Genomic DNA, 19,722 nt, shown 5'->3' on the forward strand with positions numbered 1-19,722 from the left:
CAACGCCCCCTCATATTATCTCAGTTCCTATTAGAGCTAGAGGGCTAAATTTTTTTGTACAAGTCCCCTGTGTTATGATGAATTTCCGACCTTAAGTAAGTCAAAGTCAATTTTCGCTTCCTTCACCCTTTTATTTAACAACCTTTGTTTTTAGGTCCTTTTTTACTTAAAAATTTCAAACGGCTGTAATTTTCTTATTTTTGAAGCTAGAAGAACAATTTTTTTGCAGAAAATGTTTATCTTTATGTAAATTTTATATTTGAAATGTCAAAATATAAATTTCAGCGGCCGCAGCTGTACTTGGCAGCTGCCAGCCGCCGCAGTCGGCGGTCGGCGGGAAAACGGCGGTGGATCTTTATGAAATTTTAATACGTTATGTAGACATGTAAGAAAAGCTTAAGTTTAAAATTTGAAGTCTCTAAGTCAAAAATTGAGGCCACAGGAGCCTTTTAAAGATTTCTGGAGACCTGGAGGATCAGGACCTGTAGGATCATACCTGGAACCTGAAATTGACTTGAACACCTGTATTTCATATAAGGATGTACTATTAGAGGATATTTTAGTATTTTGGCAAGATAAAATACTTTGTTTAAGTCAAAAAAATATTTTTGCTCTTTACCTGGATGACCCTGCCAGGTTTGCTGGCATCCTGTGCCCGCCAGGATGGAGATATTCAAAAAATTCCAACTCTCAGTTATGTGTCATACCCAAACTTAAAAAGTCACGCAGTTTGGGCTCTTTATCTTTCACACACAGAAAATGAGATAGAAAAAACCGGATGGGGGGGCGTTCAACGCCCCCCCCCCCCCTCCGACCGTTAAGGGTTAAATGCTGGAGGCGCAGTGGTTTTATAGTGCTTAATATATTATATTTTTTATATTTTGATTGTCTTATTTCTTTTAAAACCTTGCTTGTATAGTACATAATTTTCAAATTTTCTAAATAAATTGATATCATGTATTGCTATAATTAGAGATATTTTTTATGTTATATTGTGAAAACATAACCTTGTATAAAATAAATGTAGGTTTGTTTGTGTGTAGTAGTATTGCACTATCTTATGTAGTCATATAAAAAAGTAGAATATAAAGATAGAAAATAGCTAAAAACCAGACATATAACAACTTATTTCTAACACAAGATGTATGCCTGTTTATTGCCATTATACCCCTCCCCTTTAACCCAATTGAACGATGTTATAAAGACATAAGTTTTCTTCCAAAGATAAAGGAAAATTAAGCATATACCTGCATCAAAAGATCTATAGTATAGAATATAGATACAGGTAACTGCCTGCCTCACTTTTCCAATGACCTTTTTCTTCTGCTCTCATATTGATTTCTGCTACTTGGCTGTGTTATTATTCCCGTCACTATTGGTTGATTTTCAAAATCCCCATTTGTGTTTTACTTTAATCCTGCATTTATAGTAAAGCATAATAAAGTTCATATTTACTGCTTTAAAAGATAACTACATCAATTACTTGTCTTATACATTAAGTTGATTCTAGGGTTAATTTAGAACTAGTAAGACTGCACAATTACAGTATGTACAAGCCTGCTTAAAAGCTGGTATACTACTGTACTATCACTTAAGGAACAGGCTATTTTGTATAGTTTTGCTTGGTATTACATATATACATTCTTAGCTTTTAATCAAAGACTATACCAAGGTTCTTAAAAAGTAGGAATAACAGGCTTTATAGACAACAATCAAATAAAGAAAATAGTGGTTTAAAACAAACGAAACTAAACCAAAATCATAATGTTTATGCTTATTTAGTTTAGGTTAGGTTAAGTAAGGTTAGAAAAGCACTAAGTAACCTCTTTGGTGTGCGGGGAGCAATAAAATAGGTTGAAGTGAACCGACAGAAAAATCCTATGTTTTTATGTTATGTTTTTTTTTGGAATGGTTGAACATAATATATTATGCGAGAACTATTGATTTAGAAGTTAATGCAAGCTAACTAATATGATAAATCTTTTAGTCATGACATTTTAATCTAATTAAAACATATGACTTTACCCCTTATGTAAATAATAGATATATCTAAATCTTTTTCATTTTCATTTTCATTGTTCTATCGTTGCATAAAAAAAACTGCTTTAAGAAAAAAACTGAATTGTACAGTTTTTTTTTATGAGAACTTTTTTGAAAGCAATTTTACCCCACTTATAGTTATTAGAATTTAATGATTAGTGGCTTATTTTCTTTGTTTTTTAATGCAATTAATAGAACATTAAAAAACATTCAAATCTTCTACCTTTTGCAAGAATGGCCGCAAAACGCTTCAAAGTTGAGATCTAGAGCTAAAAATTGATACATATACTATTGGGGACCTGTTCTAGAATAAATCAAAGTTTGCAGGTCATATCTCAATCAGGGAGGGAGTACTGGCCCCCCAAAGTCGACTACTAAAAATTCAATTTTTTTCTTGCAAAGGGTAGAAGATTTGAGCATAAGAAAAATGCGCTAAAACCATTTTGATGTTGTCACCTAAGTTTTGAATTTTTGAATTAACTGTACTTTTTAATTAAAAACTAAAATATTTTTTTAATGTTCTATTAATTGCATTAAAAAAACGAAGAAAATAAGCCATTAATCATTAAATTCTTATAACTATAGGTGGGGTAAAATTGCTTTCAAAAAAGTTCTCATAAAAAAACACACTGTAATTAGAATTACAAAATTGTCCAAAAATTCTGCACAATTTTTTTCAGCATTTTCCCTTCAACGGTAAATTGACAAATCCATGCCCCCTCTCCCAAGTTGCAAGTAAAAATGCTATTCTGGAATGGCCAGCTTGATGACATTATTAAATTAGAATTTGGCAAAGCCCATAAATTATAAAGGTTTGATTTTTGTAGTGTAGATTAACTTAACTGAATGATATAATTGACCTTATAATAAAATTGTCAGTAGGACAACTATTTAACTGCCTCTTTAATTCCATTTAATTATGTTGCCTTAAATGACGCTCCACGTATGGACATTTTCATCCTTATATTTTTTTAAGAGAGGGGTTGGATAATTGACTTAAATTTAATTAAATGAAAATTACAACTATTCTAATTTTTATGTAAAGACATACATAGATGAACCAATAAAAATAGTAGAACAATCAAAAAGATTTAATATTTAGAATTAAAAACATGAATTTCTTTTAATTGTTTAAATCTTTGCCTGTCATGTTCTACAATCAATTATCCAGTTATGTGCAATGGTAAGATTTTTTTCAACAGATTTATATTTTGAATTTAAATTTGGGATTGTTTTAGGCTATTTTACTGGCACTTTCCTTATACATGTCTCTATGTCTCTGTGAAAATAATTAAAATAATGATGCAATTCAAGGTGTCCCTTCAATTCTGCATATTATCCAATACAAATTTGACAAAATATAAAAACATTGTGTATTTTATATAATCAAATTTAGCTTTACAAATTCTAGTTTTGTAATGCATTTTTGATAGTCCTGAAAAATTAAATTCATCTTCTATTATAGGTAACAAAAAAGTGCTGCTGTCGAATACGAGCTTTTTATCATTCTTAATTTATTAAGGGTGAACTTTTTTTTTATAAATGATGTATTTCATATAATAATATCTTAAATAATTCAAACATGGTTTTTGTAAGAAAAAATATTTAGACGTTATGTAGAGATTAATTTTCAATGCTTTGATTAAAATTAGTTAAGACGTTGCAATTTCTATTTTTATGCAATTATTCAACATAACAGCAATTTTTTCGAGAAAAAAATGCATACATATTTTTTGTTCAAATTATTGTTTTAGCTTGTTTTAGATGTACTATACACTAAGAGATATAAGTTTTCCGGAATTGTAATGTAGGGAGTAGATTTTAAATCTGCATCAAATTTTAAGGATTTTTTATAAAATTCGTTTTTAGTATAATTCTTTATCTAAAAGCGGAAATACAAATTAAGTTAATTAATTTTGGCATCTGTGATTGGTGGATTTAAAAAATCTGCGCTCTGATTGGATGTCGTACATCATTCAACCAATTAGAGCGCAGGTAGTTTAAAATCCACCTATCCTATTGGTCAAAATTAATTAACTTAAAATGTATTTTCGCTTTTAGATAAAGAATTTTACAAAAAACGAATTTTATAAAAAATCCTTAAAATTTGAGGCAGATTTCAAATCTACTCCCTACATTAAAATTCCGGAAAACTTATATCTCTTACTATACACTGACAAACTGAAGAACAGAAAAAAGGACATACTAACAAATAAGGATATATACAAAAAAATCGGGAGGGATGGGGCATTGGGCTGTTAATTATACTAGTCTCCAAAGTTGATTACAAGATTTTCTTGCTCGTTGGCTCAACAACTTTGAGGACTTTTGTTGAATTTTGATTGGTTGGTTCATTAAGTTGAGTGTTCAAACGTTTTGCCAACTAATCGTATGTAATCTACAGGAGGATTAGTTTTCTGTACCATCATTGGGGATGTACATCAATTTATCTGTCTATGTATAGTCCATTTAGATCCCAGCAAACATTTTAGACAAACAAACATTTTTTTAAAAATCATAAATAAAGAAATTAAATGAATATAGAAAGTTAATTAGACAGATGGACAAATTGCAATTTAAACGTGATATAAACCTGTAATTACACGCAAATCAACAAAACAGACCAATTTGTTCAAAAATAAACATAAACAGACAGGCTTACAGACATATAAGAATGAAAATAATTCAAACTGCGCCTAGGATATAATAATTGAACAGGGAAAATTACCAAAACAACTTTAAAAAGTTTATTAATGTTTAAATATTTATGAAAAATAATCATAGAAGTATGAAATTACACATGAGCCATTGAAAATACTAGATTCGAACATATAAATAATAGTTATTTCTTTCATCGTATTATAAACGGCTTTCCGCGGATAAAGAATGTACAATTATAAGATTAAAACCAGTTTTTTAGCCCCGAGGTGCCGAAGGCACGGGCTAAAAAAAACTGGTTTTAATCTTACGATTGTACATTTTTATATTCGTAGAAAGCTGGATATGATACGATGCTAGACATAGTTTTTTCGTATGGATGAGAACCGGTACCTATCCACCGGATTCGAATGAATACGAGAAAAAGAATTTTAAAAACCAATAATAGATTTATTTCTCTATATAATTAACCAGACATTAACTATGAATGAAATAAAAAAATGAGTAGCCCTTTCCTAACAAATATGTAACTTTTCAACCAATAATTTGATTGGATTGTTTCTGAGTTTTGTTTCTATTAGTACAATGAAAAGATTTGGAATCTTTGCTTTTATTATTTTGATATTTTAATAACTATAAGCAGCTATTTTGTCTAGAGCTTTTCACCAGTCATAAAGTCCAATTTTATTTTAATATATTTTAAACACATAGATTTTTTAACCCCAGTATCCAAATAAAAGCTTTCTAATTATTTGAATCTAACATTTATAAATGTATTTATTTGATACAACTGTATTGTACTTTACCTACTAATTTTAGAATAGTTTTTTTTCGCATCGTATTATAAACGGCTTTCCGCGGATATAGAATGTACAATTATAAGATTAAAACTAGTTTTTTTTAGCCCCGAGGTGCCGAAGGCAACGGCTAAAAAAACTGGTGTTAATCTTATGATTGTACATTTTTTATTCGTAGAAAGCTGGATATAATACGATGCTAGACATAGTTTTTTCGTATGGATGAGAACCGGTTCCTATCCACCGGATTCGAATGAATACGAGAAATTAAATTATACCATTTTCATTTATTAATGTCATATTGGACATACAAGCAGCTTTTTATGGGTTAAGCGGTTGTTGGTGTCAAAATAACCCAAGATCATATTATTTGCGAATAAGGGACTTAAAACTTTTAGGCTTAGTCCCTTTCGTGGCAAAGACTCTTAAAGGCGTTTCTTCGTTTTTTCACAGTAGCTTTTCTCCTATATCTAGCACATGCGGGGGGCTCTAACCCTGTGGGGCAATCATTTAACCCAATATAACCTAACCTGAAATAACCTATCAAAAGCCATTGTGAAAATCAACGAAACGCCAATGGAAATGAAACTTTTTAGTAGCAAAGTTTCAACATAAATGAAGTCTTTTGTTCAAGCCAAAAGCTCATATGGAGACCTATTTACACGATTAACATAGTTAATTTTTCCAAATTTGTTTTGAAGGATCAAAATATCTATAATTACTCAAAATAAATAAATTATAATGAGTATAAACTTGTAAATTATTGATATTGGCTCAATTTTAGTAACGAAGCTACTCTAAAAGTCGTATCTATATATGTTTGCCTATTAATACAATATCCAATATCCGTCATAAGGTATGACTGTTTATATGTCTGTTTGTCCCTTAAGGTGTTAAAATGCTTATTAGAATAGAAGGTGAATGTAATATTAGAACCAAGTTAACCAATAGAATACAACAGAAAATCTTAGCTTCGCCTATTATGCATGAAAGTATTCTTGTTTAATGGTTAAAAATTGCTTTAATTGGAAGGATATAAATCATCGGTTTTTAGGCTTTATTTTTCATCATTAAGTAGTCGAGTTGGGGTGTAAGTATTCTAATAAACAAATAGTAGACTAGTAACTGAAAATTACGCAGGTACCCAACGTTTTAGAAACGCGCTATCGTCTTTGATAGCCTGAAACGTTTTTGAATCTTGATTTGTTGTTGGTTACAAACTTTATGATCATTGATTCTAATCTACAGAAGGTGCAATTTTGTTTCTCATTGCGTTTTTTCAATGGCTATAAAATTAAGAACTTGATACGTTGTACAAATATTTACACCAACATGATAAATATAAAAGCGATAATTTTGATTATCATAATTAGAGCTCTAGATCAATTTTTCTTCCTATGCATTCTCCCACATGATCCCTAACGAATACAGTCTCTTTTTGTATCAGAGCTGGATCTTTAAATCATTTTAGTGGTGAGCCAGATCGGGGTGAGCCAACTTTCCACCAATGAGAGCACAGTATTTTATGAAATGCCGCACTGTGATTGGCTGAAATTCTGTGCACCCCGATCTGGCCACCACTAAAAAGATTTAAAGATCCAGCTCAGGAATTTTAAGAGATGAGACAATGGATATATATCCCCCAACCATGATAAACAAAATTAGTCCTTCTAGGGATTGAAATTATTGATGAAAAAGCTTGAAATCAACCAATCCAAAATTATTAAATTAGTTTGTTTGAATACTTTACCATATTTTGAGTTTATTTTAAACAATATGGCCAAAATACATTAAGAATCAATAGGAACGCAGCTTCTCTACAATTTATAATGTATTTATTGACACACTGTTTGTGCAATCAATTCCGCATGTTAAAACATCTGCACAATGAAAAAAAGCAGCAGCCAATGTTATAAAATGCTCAAGCATGCCCTAGGGAAGTTTACAGTAGAAATCATAAGCCTCCTTCTTTAATTGGTGTTAAGAAAACCAAATTTTGTTAGCTTTCTCTGTCTTACCGGACGTAGTTATTAAGAAGCAAATATACTAAAAACTTTGAAAGCACCCGTTTGTCATAATTTTATTATGATTTATTAGATTATATTGATAACCCGCGACCGTGGCTCAACACGTAGCGCATCCGCTCGTCGTCGGGAAGGTGTTAGGTTCGAATCTCGGTCCGACACCGCGTCATACCTAAAGACGTTAAAAATGGTTCCCACTGCTACTATGTCAGATGCGCGACGTAAATAGTTAGAGTGGGGGGAATGCCTTGGCCCAAAACAGGCGCAACTCGTTACCATGCACAGTTAGGACTTCTCAGACAAAGGTCGTGCATCACAAAGAGTTGGTTGACTGTAATGTACTGTACCACGGGTATGAGGTGAAGGACCAAGAGTCTGGCCTTGAGTTGACAAGTTGACTGTTCAGTCCAGGTGCAACTCACCCATACGACATTAGCACATTAGATTATATTGATGATACGATAATGGGACACATCTTCGGAAGGGTGTACACACCAATTTTCTTCGATTGGTAGGTAAATTTTAAAACAGCAAAAAAATTGATTAATAAAGTCAATATATTGGATTCATATACGCGTATTTCAATTTTTTTTTAATGAGAAATAGTTAATCAGGACCGACTGACAATGATTAATAAGAAAAAGTAGAAATTCAAAAATGATTATAAATAAGCAAAATTTTTACTGGAAGTATGAAAGTCTATTTATAAGACAAATATGTTTTCCTTAAATTCAATTTAATAAAGTATACAAAAAATCAATTTTAAATTAAAAATGCATTCATTTGTACTTTAAGCTTAAAAGATAAAACTTATATAGCCGTCAAAAATGTGACCTTTATTCCCAAATGTGTTTATACTGCTTTTGTGTATAATGAAAATTTTAATTACATTATAAGAGTGTAAGGAAAGCATCAAATACAGACAGACCAACAGACATATAGCTTTGCTACTTAAAAATGAGTATAAACAAAGAAAAAGTTTGATCTACCCACATAAATTATAAGGTAATTTACGAAGTAGTAAAGGGATTGTGCTTGTTAAAATAAAAACTACAAAATTATACAGATTTATCAACCATGAAACAAATAGTACTAAAGCAGTAGGGCTTTTTGTTAAGGGGAGACCTTTATAGCGATTTCATAAAATACTCTGACGCTTCTTAGCCGTTTTTTAGAACTTAAATAACATACTCTTAGATGTACATACTAGTTCTTTGTAATAAAAAATATTAAATAAAATTGATAATGCCTTATATTACTGATTATACTTGACTATCAATTAGGGTTTATTTTCAACTAATTATGATTAAGGAACAAGGATTCTAATAAATAAAATTACTTGACCAAAATCAAATCCAGTATGGCATTAATATGGCTTCAAAGCTATCATGAGAATAGCGTTATATGCTCATTGCAAAATTAAACAAAACAAAAATCATCAACAAATTTATAAACTTTACATTAAAAAAATCTGATACAAAAATGCTAATATTAGTGTCCATTGTAATATCCCTGCAACACAATATAAAAGGTAATTATAACTTACTTTTTATTTACTTTATGATTATTAGTTGTAAAAAAGAGGAAAAGAAAGGAAAAACCAATGAAGTGCAGTTTTAGTTATTGGTATTAATTACTAGAAAACCAAGTATAATTATGTCGATATGTACTGAAGCAATGACGAGTGAAAAAGCCTTCGGCCCCTTGGGGCTATCAAAACTGGTTTAATCTTATAATTTTTCATTTTAATATCCGTGAGAAGATGTCTATAATACGTTTGGATAAATAACTATTTTTTTAAGAAGCGACATATGTGCTATATTTCTGAATTATGTCTAACTAAATTAGAATATATACATACATATATTGATTTGATATTTTATATCTAATTTTTGGAGTGAAATAAAATTTAAAGCATTAATGTAATTTTGAAACAAGATAAAAAGTATATTTGTCTAAAATTAAATGATTGTTTGTTATCTACTACATAGGCCTAAAGGCGCTTTTGTGTTGTCTAAATGCATGTAGCTGCAAAAATGTCTTGGCTTTTAAACAGGTGAGAGCGATGATGGTACCTGCGGATAAAGGTCTTATTATCAACTGTTTGTCTAATCGTATTTCACCTCTTTAAATAAGATTGAGCCTTGAAATAGAGGAATTGTATAGATTATATAAACGTGGATATATTGAAAGGGAATATTTGTCGTCACCATAGGTTGCTAACATGGGCCGCATTTATTGGTCAGTTCGTTCATCTAGTGTAAGGGAAATTGATTGGTTAGAGGGGGTGGAAGGAAGTAGGAAGGTAAAAATAATAAATTTTAATTTTCATTCTGACATAGCAAAATTAAAATTTTGCTGATTTTTAAAACAAAACATTTACACTGAAAAAATAAATTTTCGATTAGTTTTATCAGTTTTAATTATGTAATGTTAAAAATAAAATAAAGTGAAACAATATTGATTAAAATAATTGTATTTCTTTGTCTATGTATTATTATATTTTAAAAGTTTTTGTCAGTTAGGATCTCCCATCTTGGGGATGGTTTTAGGCTAGCGCAGCCATTAGTTTAGTATATATCGGATTAAAGTTTTTATTTAGTACTATAAACATGTTTTTTTAATTTTAATGAATCATATCAATTTTAAAAATATAATCAAGATCTAATTTTAAAAGGATCAAAGTTCTAAAATGTGGAGAATAAATAGAATATGATTTACATAGAATAAAGAAAACTCTTTTTATTCTCATATAGATCTTAAACCTTTAAAACAAATCTCAAAAAAGTTGGTGGTGATTTGATATCTAAGTTTAGTATTAGCAACAAAATTAGCTAATTGATAAAGAAAAGAAAGGAATGTAAATTAGTCAGATATAAGAGATGGATAAGACAATAATTAACAACCTTAATTATGACAAATACTTTTACTCTTCTGTAGATTATAATAACAAATGGAAAAGTAAAAAAAAGAAAAGTTTGTAATAAAAAAACACTGCAAGATTGTAAAAAAAACACTGAAGTTTGTAAAAAAAAACACTGCAAGTTTGTAAAAAAAAACACTGAAGTTTGTAAAAAACACTGCAAGTTTGTAAAAAAAACACTGCAAGTTTGTAAAAAAAAACACTGCAAGTTTGTAAAAAAAAATCATATATGATCTATTAAAAACCCCCGAGTTAAACATTAGAAAACAGTTAAGTGTTTATTTAAGTCGTTTTTGCCCTCTCTCTTCCTTTATAGCCATTCTAAAAATCTCCATTACAAGTATGATGTATATAATTCAAAATATAAATATAAAGAGATTCGGTTCTAAAGATATTGTGAAAGAGTATAATAACACAGTAGGAGTCTTGAAGTAGTCTGAAATTGTACTGTCATAATAGGACATTAAAAATCTTGCAAAACAGATTTAAGTGTAAACTCGCATGTGATCGAAAGTAAGTCGAAAAAAGTACGTTCATGAAATGTTTCCATGTTTTTGTAGAAATATAGGTATTTAGTGGAATAAATTATCTATTGACCAAGCAGTTCTAAAGATTATAATTAACAAAAGGACACATATCTAAAGAAGGAAAAAACATTTTTTTTGGCGAAATTCGAAAAAGGACCAAGGAAATCTTCAGCAAAAAAAAAGGAGGGGATTTTTGTTTTTGGGGTAGTTGGGGGTGTCCAACCCTCCAAGAAAATAGCCTAAAACCACCACAGGACCAGTAGGTATATTCCCTGAAAAGTAGAATCTGATCGGTTCAGTGGTTACCGAGATCTTAAGGGACGGACAGACATCATTCTACTTTGTATTAGTAGATATCATTTTTTCAAATTTACAATTTTGTATAAACACTCCTTGGTTAAAAGAAACTTGTTCTGTGTTTATAGTTTCCCTCATTTTAATATAAACATTTTCTTATTTACTAAGTATATTTGCGATTACTTTTATTTAATGAAATCTTCCAATTTTTAACATTTACAAAACAGCCTGCTTTATTACATCAAGATTCATGACAGATCTATATAGGAAATAAACGTCTATAAATGAGCTCGAGTCTTCCAATGGTAAAGTGTTTAAAACTCATAGTGCTCCAATAATCCTCATTAAACTCTCATTGACCAAAGCGATAAGACCTTTATTCTATTTGTTTATGGAATAAATTAAGTTTTTCACTTCATGTAGATATTTGAATTACATTGAAGTATTTAATCATTTTTTCATGAATAAAAAATATATGTTCATAATAGAATAAATCTAAGAAAACTGTATTTTAAAAGAATTCGATTGTGGCGACACTTCCTTTGTGTTAAAATATTAAAGCTAAAATTTTAATCATATTAACCCTTTGGTGATGGTAATGTGAAAAAAATATAATTGAAAATTTTTTTTTTAAATCATTTCAATTAATAAATATTTACTTTATTCTTTTAGATAGTAATTGGGGGGGAGTAAAATTGATTTATTGAGAAATAGATAAATAGATATGTACTTATAGAAAACTAGCCAATAGCGATATAGTTATATTGAGCCAACTCTAGTCATATACATATACTATACTTCTCAGCATTTTAAAAGATTAGACAATGGATGATAAATTGATTATGCTTACCAAATTCGTTCCATCTGTAAATTAAAGCCATTGATGGAAAAGTTTTGACACTGCTCGCCAGTCAAAATTATAAAAGTCCCCAAAGTTTTAAAACAACGATTGAGAGAACGTGTTTATAAAACTTTGGGTACCAGTATATCTTACAGTGCCTCGTAATGATTAGGTTTATAAATGCGTTTGTTGGCTTAAAACACAAGGAACTTTTGAGCAATCTTTATTTGGGGATATCGACTAGCTGTGTTCCTTCATATTTCGTTTTCTTATCCTCTCTATTTTTGGAAAATACTTTATTTTTTTGCTTTTTTGGATAGGCTTAGAAAAAGTTAGAAGAGCCTTGTAAGTTTAGAGCTTCCCACAGGAGCTAAAAACACGTATTTTTAAGCAAGAAGGTTCAAGGGAGTTTCTGTGTTCCACTTAAGGTTTACAGAAAATACATCTAATTTGTTTCCATTGTAACTTTAATCTAATATCAAAACTTTCAACTAACTCTGAGATTTTTCTCACTTACTTATAGTCTTAACAAGGAATGGTTTGTATATAAGTAGGGTAGTCAAAAAGAATAAGAATAAGAAACAGCGTAGACCAGGAATCTAAATTGATGTACATACCCAATGATTAAACATAAAATTATCCCTTCTGTAGATTTCAATTAGTGGTTGAAACATTTGGACACTCAAATTAATGAGCCAACCAATCAAAATGCATCAAAGTCCCAAAAGTTGATAATCCAACGAATAAGAAAGCGTTATTATAAACTTTGGGGACTAATGTAATAAACAGCTCAATGTCCCCTCCTGCCCTGAGAGTAGACACTGTGTAGAATATAAAAAAGATAGGGAGGTAGATAATTAGAGAAAAAAAACAGAGCAAAAAGATCATAAAATTTTTTTAAAAATCATACAAAAAGACAGAACCAAACAAATGAGAGTACAAATTCAATTAAAATTAGTTGTTTCATGTTAATACCTTTCATAAAAGATTTTATGTGTCTTCATTTTCGCCAACAAAACAAATTCAGTAGCAAATATATATTATAAAGTTTGTCTAGCGATTAGAGTGAGGGGAAGGAACAGATTTTGCTGATGCAAAAATAATATGCAATTAACATGTTTTAAAAATGTGATACATGTGCGGCTGTGAATACCCACCCCAGAAGAAAGATGTTGAGCATAAATTTGTCAAAAGTTGAATACTTTTATCAAAACTTTGTTTTAGATGCGTAGCAACCCGGCAATTCTTTCGCGTAGGCACGTACGTTCTTTTAATAAAATTATAAGGTAAGGGTTTGCTATTAGATCATCATTAAACTATTCTTTTATAATGGATATAGAATATATGAGGATATAAGAAAATTTATCAATTTATGTTGCTAACATGGGCATCATTTATTTGTCAGTTCGTTTATCCAGTAGGAAGGGAATTGATGGGTTAAAGGGGATGAAGGGGGTATCATTATTTAAGCCGGCTACAAGTTTCACTTTCTTAGAGTAAGTTATAATCTGGTGTAAAATCAAAGTAATAATAAATCCATTTCTTTTATAATGAAGTAATTGGGCTAAACGTAGGTATCAAATCACAGAAAACTATCTTTTGATTGCAAGATCCTTATCTGGAAGTCTTAAATGTGCAAATTTAAGGCCTTTACTTTATGCCACGGAACAGTTGACAACCCCCCTATTGATCCCAGGTATAAGGTATAACCAACAAGTGAAATAAATCTAAAATAATATTTGGGGGGCAAATGGAGAGGACGTCAATTTTACGATTTGTTGCCCCCCAACGACAGCTGAAAACCACGTTTAGGTTTCGTGATTTTTTTCGAATTAATTTCGTTATTGGTATAAGCTGTATTGATCCATAGTCTTATCCCTTAATAACCCTGATTATTCAGCATTTTATGATAATTAAAAAGCACGAAAAAGTTTAATCTTATACCTATTTATAAATATCACTAGCGGCTTCGCCCCTAGCCTCTAGGGGCTTTGCCCCAAGAGGTGATAAAAAAAATTAAGGTGAAATTCGTAAAAGGACCAAGGAAATCTTCTGCAAAAAAAAAAAAATGGGGGGGGGATTTTTTTGTTTTCGGGGGGGGTTGGGGGTGTCCCACCCCCCAAGAAAATATCTTAAAACCACCACAGGACCAGTAGGTATATTCCCTGAAGAGTAGAGCCCATTTGGTTTAGCGGTTACCGAGATCTTAAGCTTCAGACGGACAGACGGACAGACGGACAGACAGACGGACAGACGGACAGACATCGTTCTACTTTGTATTATAGATAGCAGTAGAATTTCATATTTATCTTTATCATTTTCAAAAAAATATATATATAAAACATGTTTCTAGGCCCTACAGGGAGCTATGATCCTCAAGGGCTTTCCTTACTTTACCTACCCTATCTAAAAAATACATTTTTATATTTTTACATTCTTTAAGTGATTGAATAGGTGGGAGGGGATTTACTGCAGTGCGTGGTTCAATTCTGGTAAGAGGGATTGTGAAATTAATTTGGAATATTTAATTTCATAGTAGCTGTGTAAAAATAGTAAAAATATAGGTAATAAAGTTAAAAACTTTTTAGATAGTAAGCGTAGAATGTAAAGAAGTACTTTTAGGATAAGTTTTATGAATACAATTTTTTTCTCTTGCCTAACATTATTATTACTTGGATCTTAGGTCAGATTAATGTACTCTAATAAAGTGTAACTTGTAGCTGGCTAAAATAACGGTCTAACCTCTCCCTCTACCCCCTCTTCCCTGCTACTGGATGAACGAACTGACCAATAAATGATGTCCATGTCAGTAATCTAAATTGGCGATAATTTTGTCCCCTGTCATAATATCCACGTATATTCTACATCCATTCTTAAGTTATCACATTAAAATCTACCTTTTTTTTGCTAAAAACAAAAATGTTGTTTTTAGAAATGAAATGTAGGTTTGTTATTGCTAACAAATAAATACTTTCATATCAACAAGAATAACAACATCCATTATATAGAAGCTCAGCTGATAAAATATTTACTATTACTATTATTTACTAGGAGAAAGTTGAAATTAAATTTAATTTAATTCAAATTAGACTTTTTACTTTTAATTGAATTCATAGCTAAAAGTGAGATTATGATTTTTTTTTAATAAGACATAGAATATCCATTTTTAAACATAAAAAAAATTTGATCATACTAGTTTTTAATACATTTTTGATAAAATAGGCTTGCTACTTAAGTTGGAAGGTTACAATGTGACGTAACAAAAAAAACGTATCTACATTGCCAATAGTACTTTAGCTACGCTTTTTGAAATGTATACAGGGGGGGAAAGTTGTTTGTGTATATATGTTGAAATATTTCAGATATCTGAAAAAGCAACACTGCATTACAATGTTTAAAATACACTAAAAAATTTACAGGGTGATCCAAAACAATTGTTTCATTTTTTAAAATGCTTTTTTTTTTAATATATTGATATCCTATTTTTTAAAATGCTTTTTTTTCGAATATATTGATATCCTATTTTTTTTAATGCTTTTTTTCGAATATATTGATATTCTATTACATAAAGACTATTTAGAACACTACTTTACTACCTTTCAATCCCTAGATTCTAGTGACGAAGCTGCTAGAAAAATTAAAAAGAAGTAAGGTTTTTTTTCTCGTATTCATTCTAATCCGGTGGATAGGAACCGGTTCTCATCCATAAGAAAAAACTATGTCTAGCATCGTATTATATCCAGCTTTCTACGAATATAAAATGTACAATAATAAGATTAAACCAGTTTTTTAGCCCCGAGGTGTCGTTATAATTGTACATTCTATATCCGCGGAAAGCTGTTTATAATACGATGCGAGAAATAACTATTTTTTTTCAGCTTGGATCTCACTAAACATTTAACTAATTTGGTTCTTCATGTAAAATATGCTTCACATAAGTCAAGGCCCTTGATGTAGGAGGGGGGGGGGAGAATTCGACCCCGCCCCCATTTTCAATTTTAGCATTAAAAAGAAAAAGTTTTGGCACCCTTGTAGGAAGTCCAGTAAGTCATACAGTGGCGCTTTAAATATATTTTTGTTTATTTTTCGGCTATTTCCCTGGGCGGCCCAAAATAGTTATAAACCAGGACCTATGGGAAGCTACATTGTAAAGAAAAACCATATCGGTTCAGCGGTTAGCGAGATCCTTGGATACAGAAAGACAGACACAGATTCTGTTACTTTTATGTAAGAATTGTTTATAGTTTTAAATTTTTTTTGAATAACCCTGTAACTAGAATATGTATTTAAGCAATGTAATCTTCTTAAAAGCTTTTTCTCTCTCTCCCTTTATCTTTTTCTCTGGGTCCTTTTTCCCTAATTCGTTTAAAATCTAAATTTTAATACCAAATCACAAAAGACAAGAGCCAGGATCACAAGTTTTAAAGAGATTTGATTAGGTTTTCGATCGTTAAAGTCAATCTAATGAAAAAAAAATTCTCATAAAAAATCTTAATTTCATTTTTATGCCGAAATGCAATATATCAAAATCTACAGTTTAAGAGGTTATTTTTTATAGCTTAGGTTTAACTTAATTTGTGACACTAGATAAAATTTTCCTAAATTTTGAAAAAGTGTAAATAAAAGACTGTTGATTTGATTAAAATCTGATTTTATATAAAAGTTTTGGATTTGGATTAAAATTTAGAATATCATCTTTGAAAAATATATTCTTTAACATTATCTTTTTTTCTTTCTCCCCCCCCCCCCTCTCTCCTTCTCTCTCTCTCTCTTTCTATCTATCTATTTATCTGTCTAACTATCTATCTTTCTCATTGTTTCTATTTCTAATTAAGTTTTTCACTATCTATTCATCTTTCTCTCTCTTATCACCCAAGTCAATTTAATAGTGCTTAAAACCATATTCATTCTCTCTTTCAATCCTTTTCTATCTTTCTCCTTTTGGGGTAAAATTTATATGACCATTTATTTTGATATCTTTTTATATCTTTCCGCGGGTGTGCTATGTCTTCTGCATAAAATGATATAAACATTGTATTTTACGATAGCAAAAAGACACTCCAAATATATAAAGGGGTGTTTAATTATGAAGCAAATAAAAAGCAAGCGACTAAGATGTAGTTTGAGCTGTTTTATTTCAGGAAAGGTGGGGATATAGGGCTGTTTGTTACACTAGTCCCCAATGTTTTACAATAAAGTTTTCTTATTAGTTAGCATAACAACTTTTTGGACTTTTATTGAATTTTGATTGGTTGATGACCAAACGTTTCTTTCGCTAATTGTATTCCATTGAAGGAATAGTTGTTGTATCATCATGGAGAATGTTTATCAACCTATCGGCCATTGTATCATCCCCTTAAATGCCAGTTTTTATCAAATGCGGTTATGAGGATCTTAAAATGTGATACATCTGCAGAAATGTATGTACTCCATATATTTCTGCATGCATTTCATTTACAAAACTGCAAAATTTTGGTAGCAAAGCTACCCAATAACTGGGTGTGTCTGCCTTGTTGCCATCATGTTTATCCTCAGTATGAATAACTCTGAAAGAAACAGATATGGGACTTTCTTTTAATTGTAAATAATTTGGTATGTTTTTTGAGAGGGCATCAAATCCATAGGCTTCCAACAACAGTGTGGGTAAAGTGGTGTTTAGTGTTGACTTCCCTCAAACTTTAAAGCCCCTCTTTTTACCCTACTTAACATTATCAAAAATTATTAGAATACCCCTTAAAACCTTTGAAACCCCTTATTTTATCCCCCTAAAAATAAAAAGCTTGAATGTCAATTATTCAACCTATTCTTAAAGTTACGTGGCTAACATAGGAGTTATTTTAAGCTTCCTGTTTTTTTTATATAAAATAATAACCCAAAAGCCGTTTAAGAAGTCTTTAGATATTACATAGTATATTCATAGATTTTGTCCCAGCATGAAAAATGTTATGAAATTTAGTTATCAACTGAATAAATATTACTTTTACAATTTTAATATTTTTGTAATTAGTTGTGCTTGTTTTGAATTCAACTGCATGGAATTATTTAACATTTTGGATAAAGTCTGTATTACGTGGAAGGTAATTCCTAATCCGTATGTACAGTAAAAAAAAACTAATTCATGAAAGTTCTCGCGAACCCTGGGTTTGGAATATTTTTTCCAGTATGGCTTAGAAACCATTTAATAACCGGTTCTCAGCCATACCAAAATATCATGTAAAGGATCGTATCAAGGCTATCAAATGGCTTTAATCTTATAATTTTTCATTTAAATATCTGCGGAAACTGTCAATAATACAATGTGATCAGTGGCTATACCTCTGGCTCAAAACCAGCGCTAACTGATGTTATTATAGCAGCTTTAAAAAAGACTGGATCTAGTGCACTTTACGGAAGAATGTTGCTGGTAACGATTATCCAAAAAACCTACTTCGTGTTTTCAACTTGATCACACATTTCTTTGGTTTATAAAATTTTATATGCATACATAGTAATAAATTTTAAAAACTTAAAAAAAAAAAATTAAAGGCATTTTCAGTTACTTTATTATTGATTAAGGATCAGTTGTCTCAATCTTTTCTGCCAGGCAAAATGATCATAATTGAGTCAAAATAGGACGTGTTCTCTAATATTGCATATGAATCAATAGTTAACTTTTTCAAGAAAAAAAAAGAAGTTTAGTTGCTCATTTAGGATAGGTTAAGTAGATTAAAGTAGTAAAAAAGTTTTGCTGTAAATTATTGAGCAAAACATGAACATACATTTATAACAATAACATTTTTAGCATATTTTATTTTTTTTCAAGGTTCAGGTTGTACCTCAATCTTCAAGTAAAGTCAAAATGATTATTTTTTAGACAAAATACATTGTTTTTAAATGAACTTTTATAATAATTCAGATGTTAAATGATTCTTAGTTGCGTTAATGAAGAACTAGAATAAATACTTTTTAGGTAAGTTATTTTAATAAGAGTTGTTTTTACTAATTATTTGACTTTTATAAAAAGGTTTTTAATTCTATGATTAATACCATAAAAAGGCTCTCCTAAAAAGCCAAATATTGAGACTTTTTATTTAGACAGACTAAAAGACATTCTTTGAAACGTAGAAACCGAATTTTCTTACCGCATAAATAAACCTATATTTTATTAATTAATTTTTATTTTGTTGTTATTTTCCTTTTGCTGAGGTCTTTCATTTCCAAAATTTTGTAACTTTTTTAATTCAGTTTTTTTGTGGATTTTTATTTTATTTCACTTTTCAACATAAAGCATCACTGTGAAGCATATTTTTTTAAAACACAATTTTTTCTTATTTTCGTGGCTGCTAGGTAAAGAAAGTGACATATACTGACGGATTGGATTCATATCATACAAGTAGATGTTCCTCTCTCTCTCTCTTTCTCTCTCTCACTCTCTCTCTCTCTTTCTCTCTCTCACTCTCTTTCTCTCTCTCTCTCTCTCTCTCTCTGTCTCTCTCTCTCTCTCTGTCTCTCTCTCTCTGTCTCTCTCTGTCTCTCTCTCTCTCTGTCTCTCTCTCTCTGTCTCTCTCTCTGTCTCTCTCTTTCCATCTCTTTCCCTTACTCTCTCTTTCTATCTCTCTTTCTTTCTCTTTCCCAC

At 30.3% G+C, this 19,722-nt stretch overlaps 1 protein-coding gene across 1 annotated transcript in view; it reads right to left on the reverse strand.

Moving 5' to 3' along the window:
• The window catches only part of LOC145331844 (uncharacterized), a 79,054-nt gene extending 59,606 nt beyond the window's left edge, over window positions 1-19,448 (reverse strand). Inside the window, exon 1 of the mRNA XM_080176693.1 lies at window positions 19,282-19,448. Within this exon, the coding sequence (XP_080032819.1) occupies window positions 19,282-19,301 (20 nt within the window). The 5' untranslated portion in view covers window positions 19,302-19,448. The remainder of the gene's footprint in view (window positions 1-19,281) is intronic.
• Window positions 19,449-19,722: the final 274 nt, after the last annotated feature.

Source organism: Acartia tonsa, chromosome 11, assembly GCF_053477335.1.
Source record: "Acartia tonsa isolate MP-2025a chromosome 11, ASM5347733v1, whole genome shotgun sequence".
NCBI lineage: Eukaryota > Metazoa > Arthropoda > Copepoda > Calanoida > Acartiidae > Acartia > Acartia tonsa.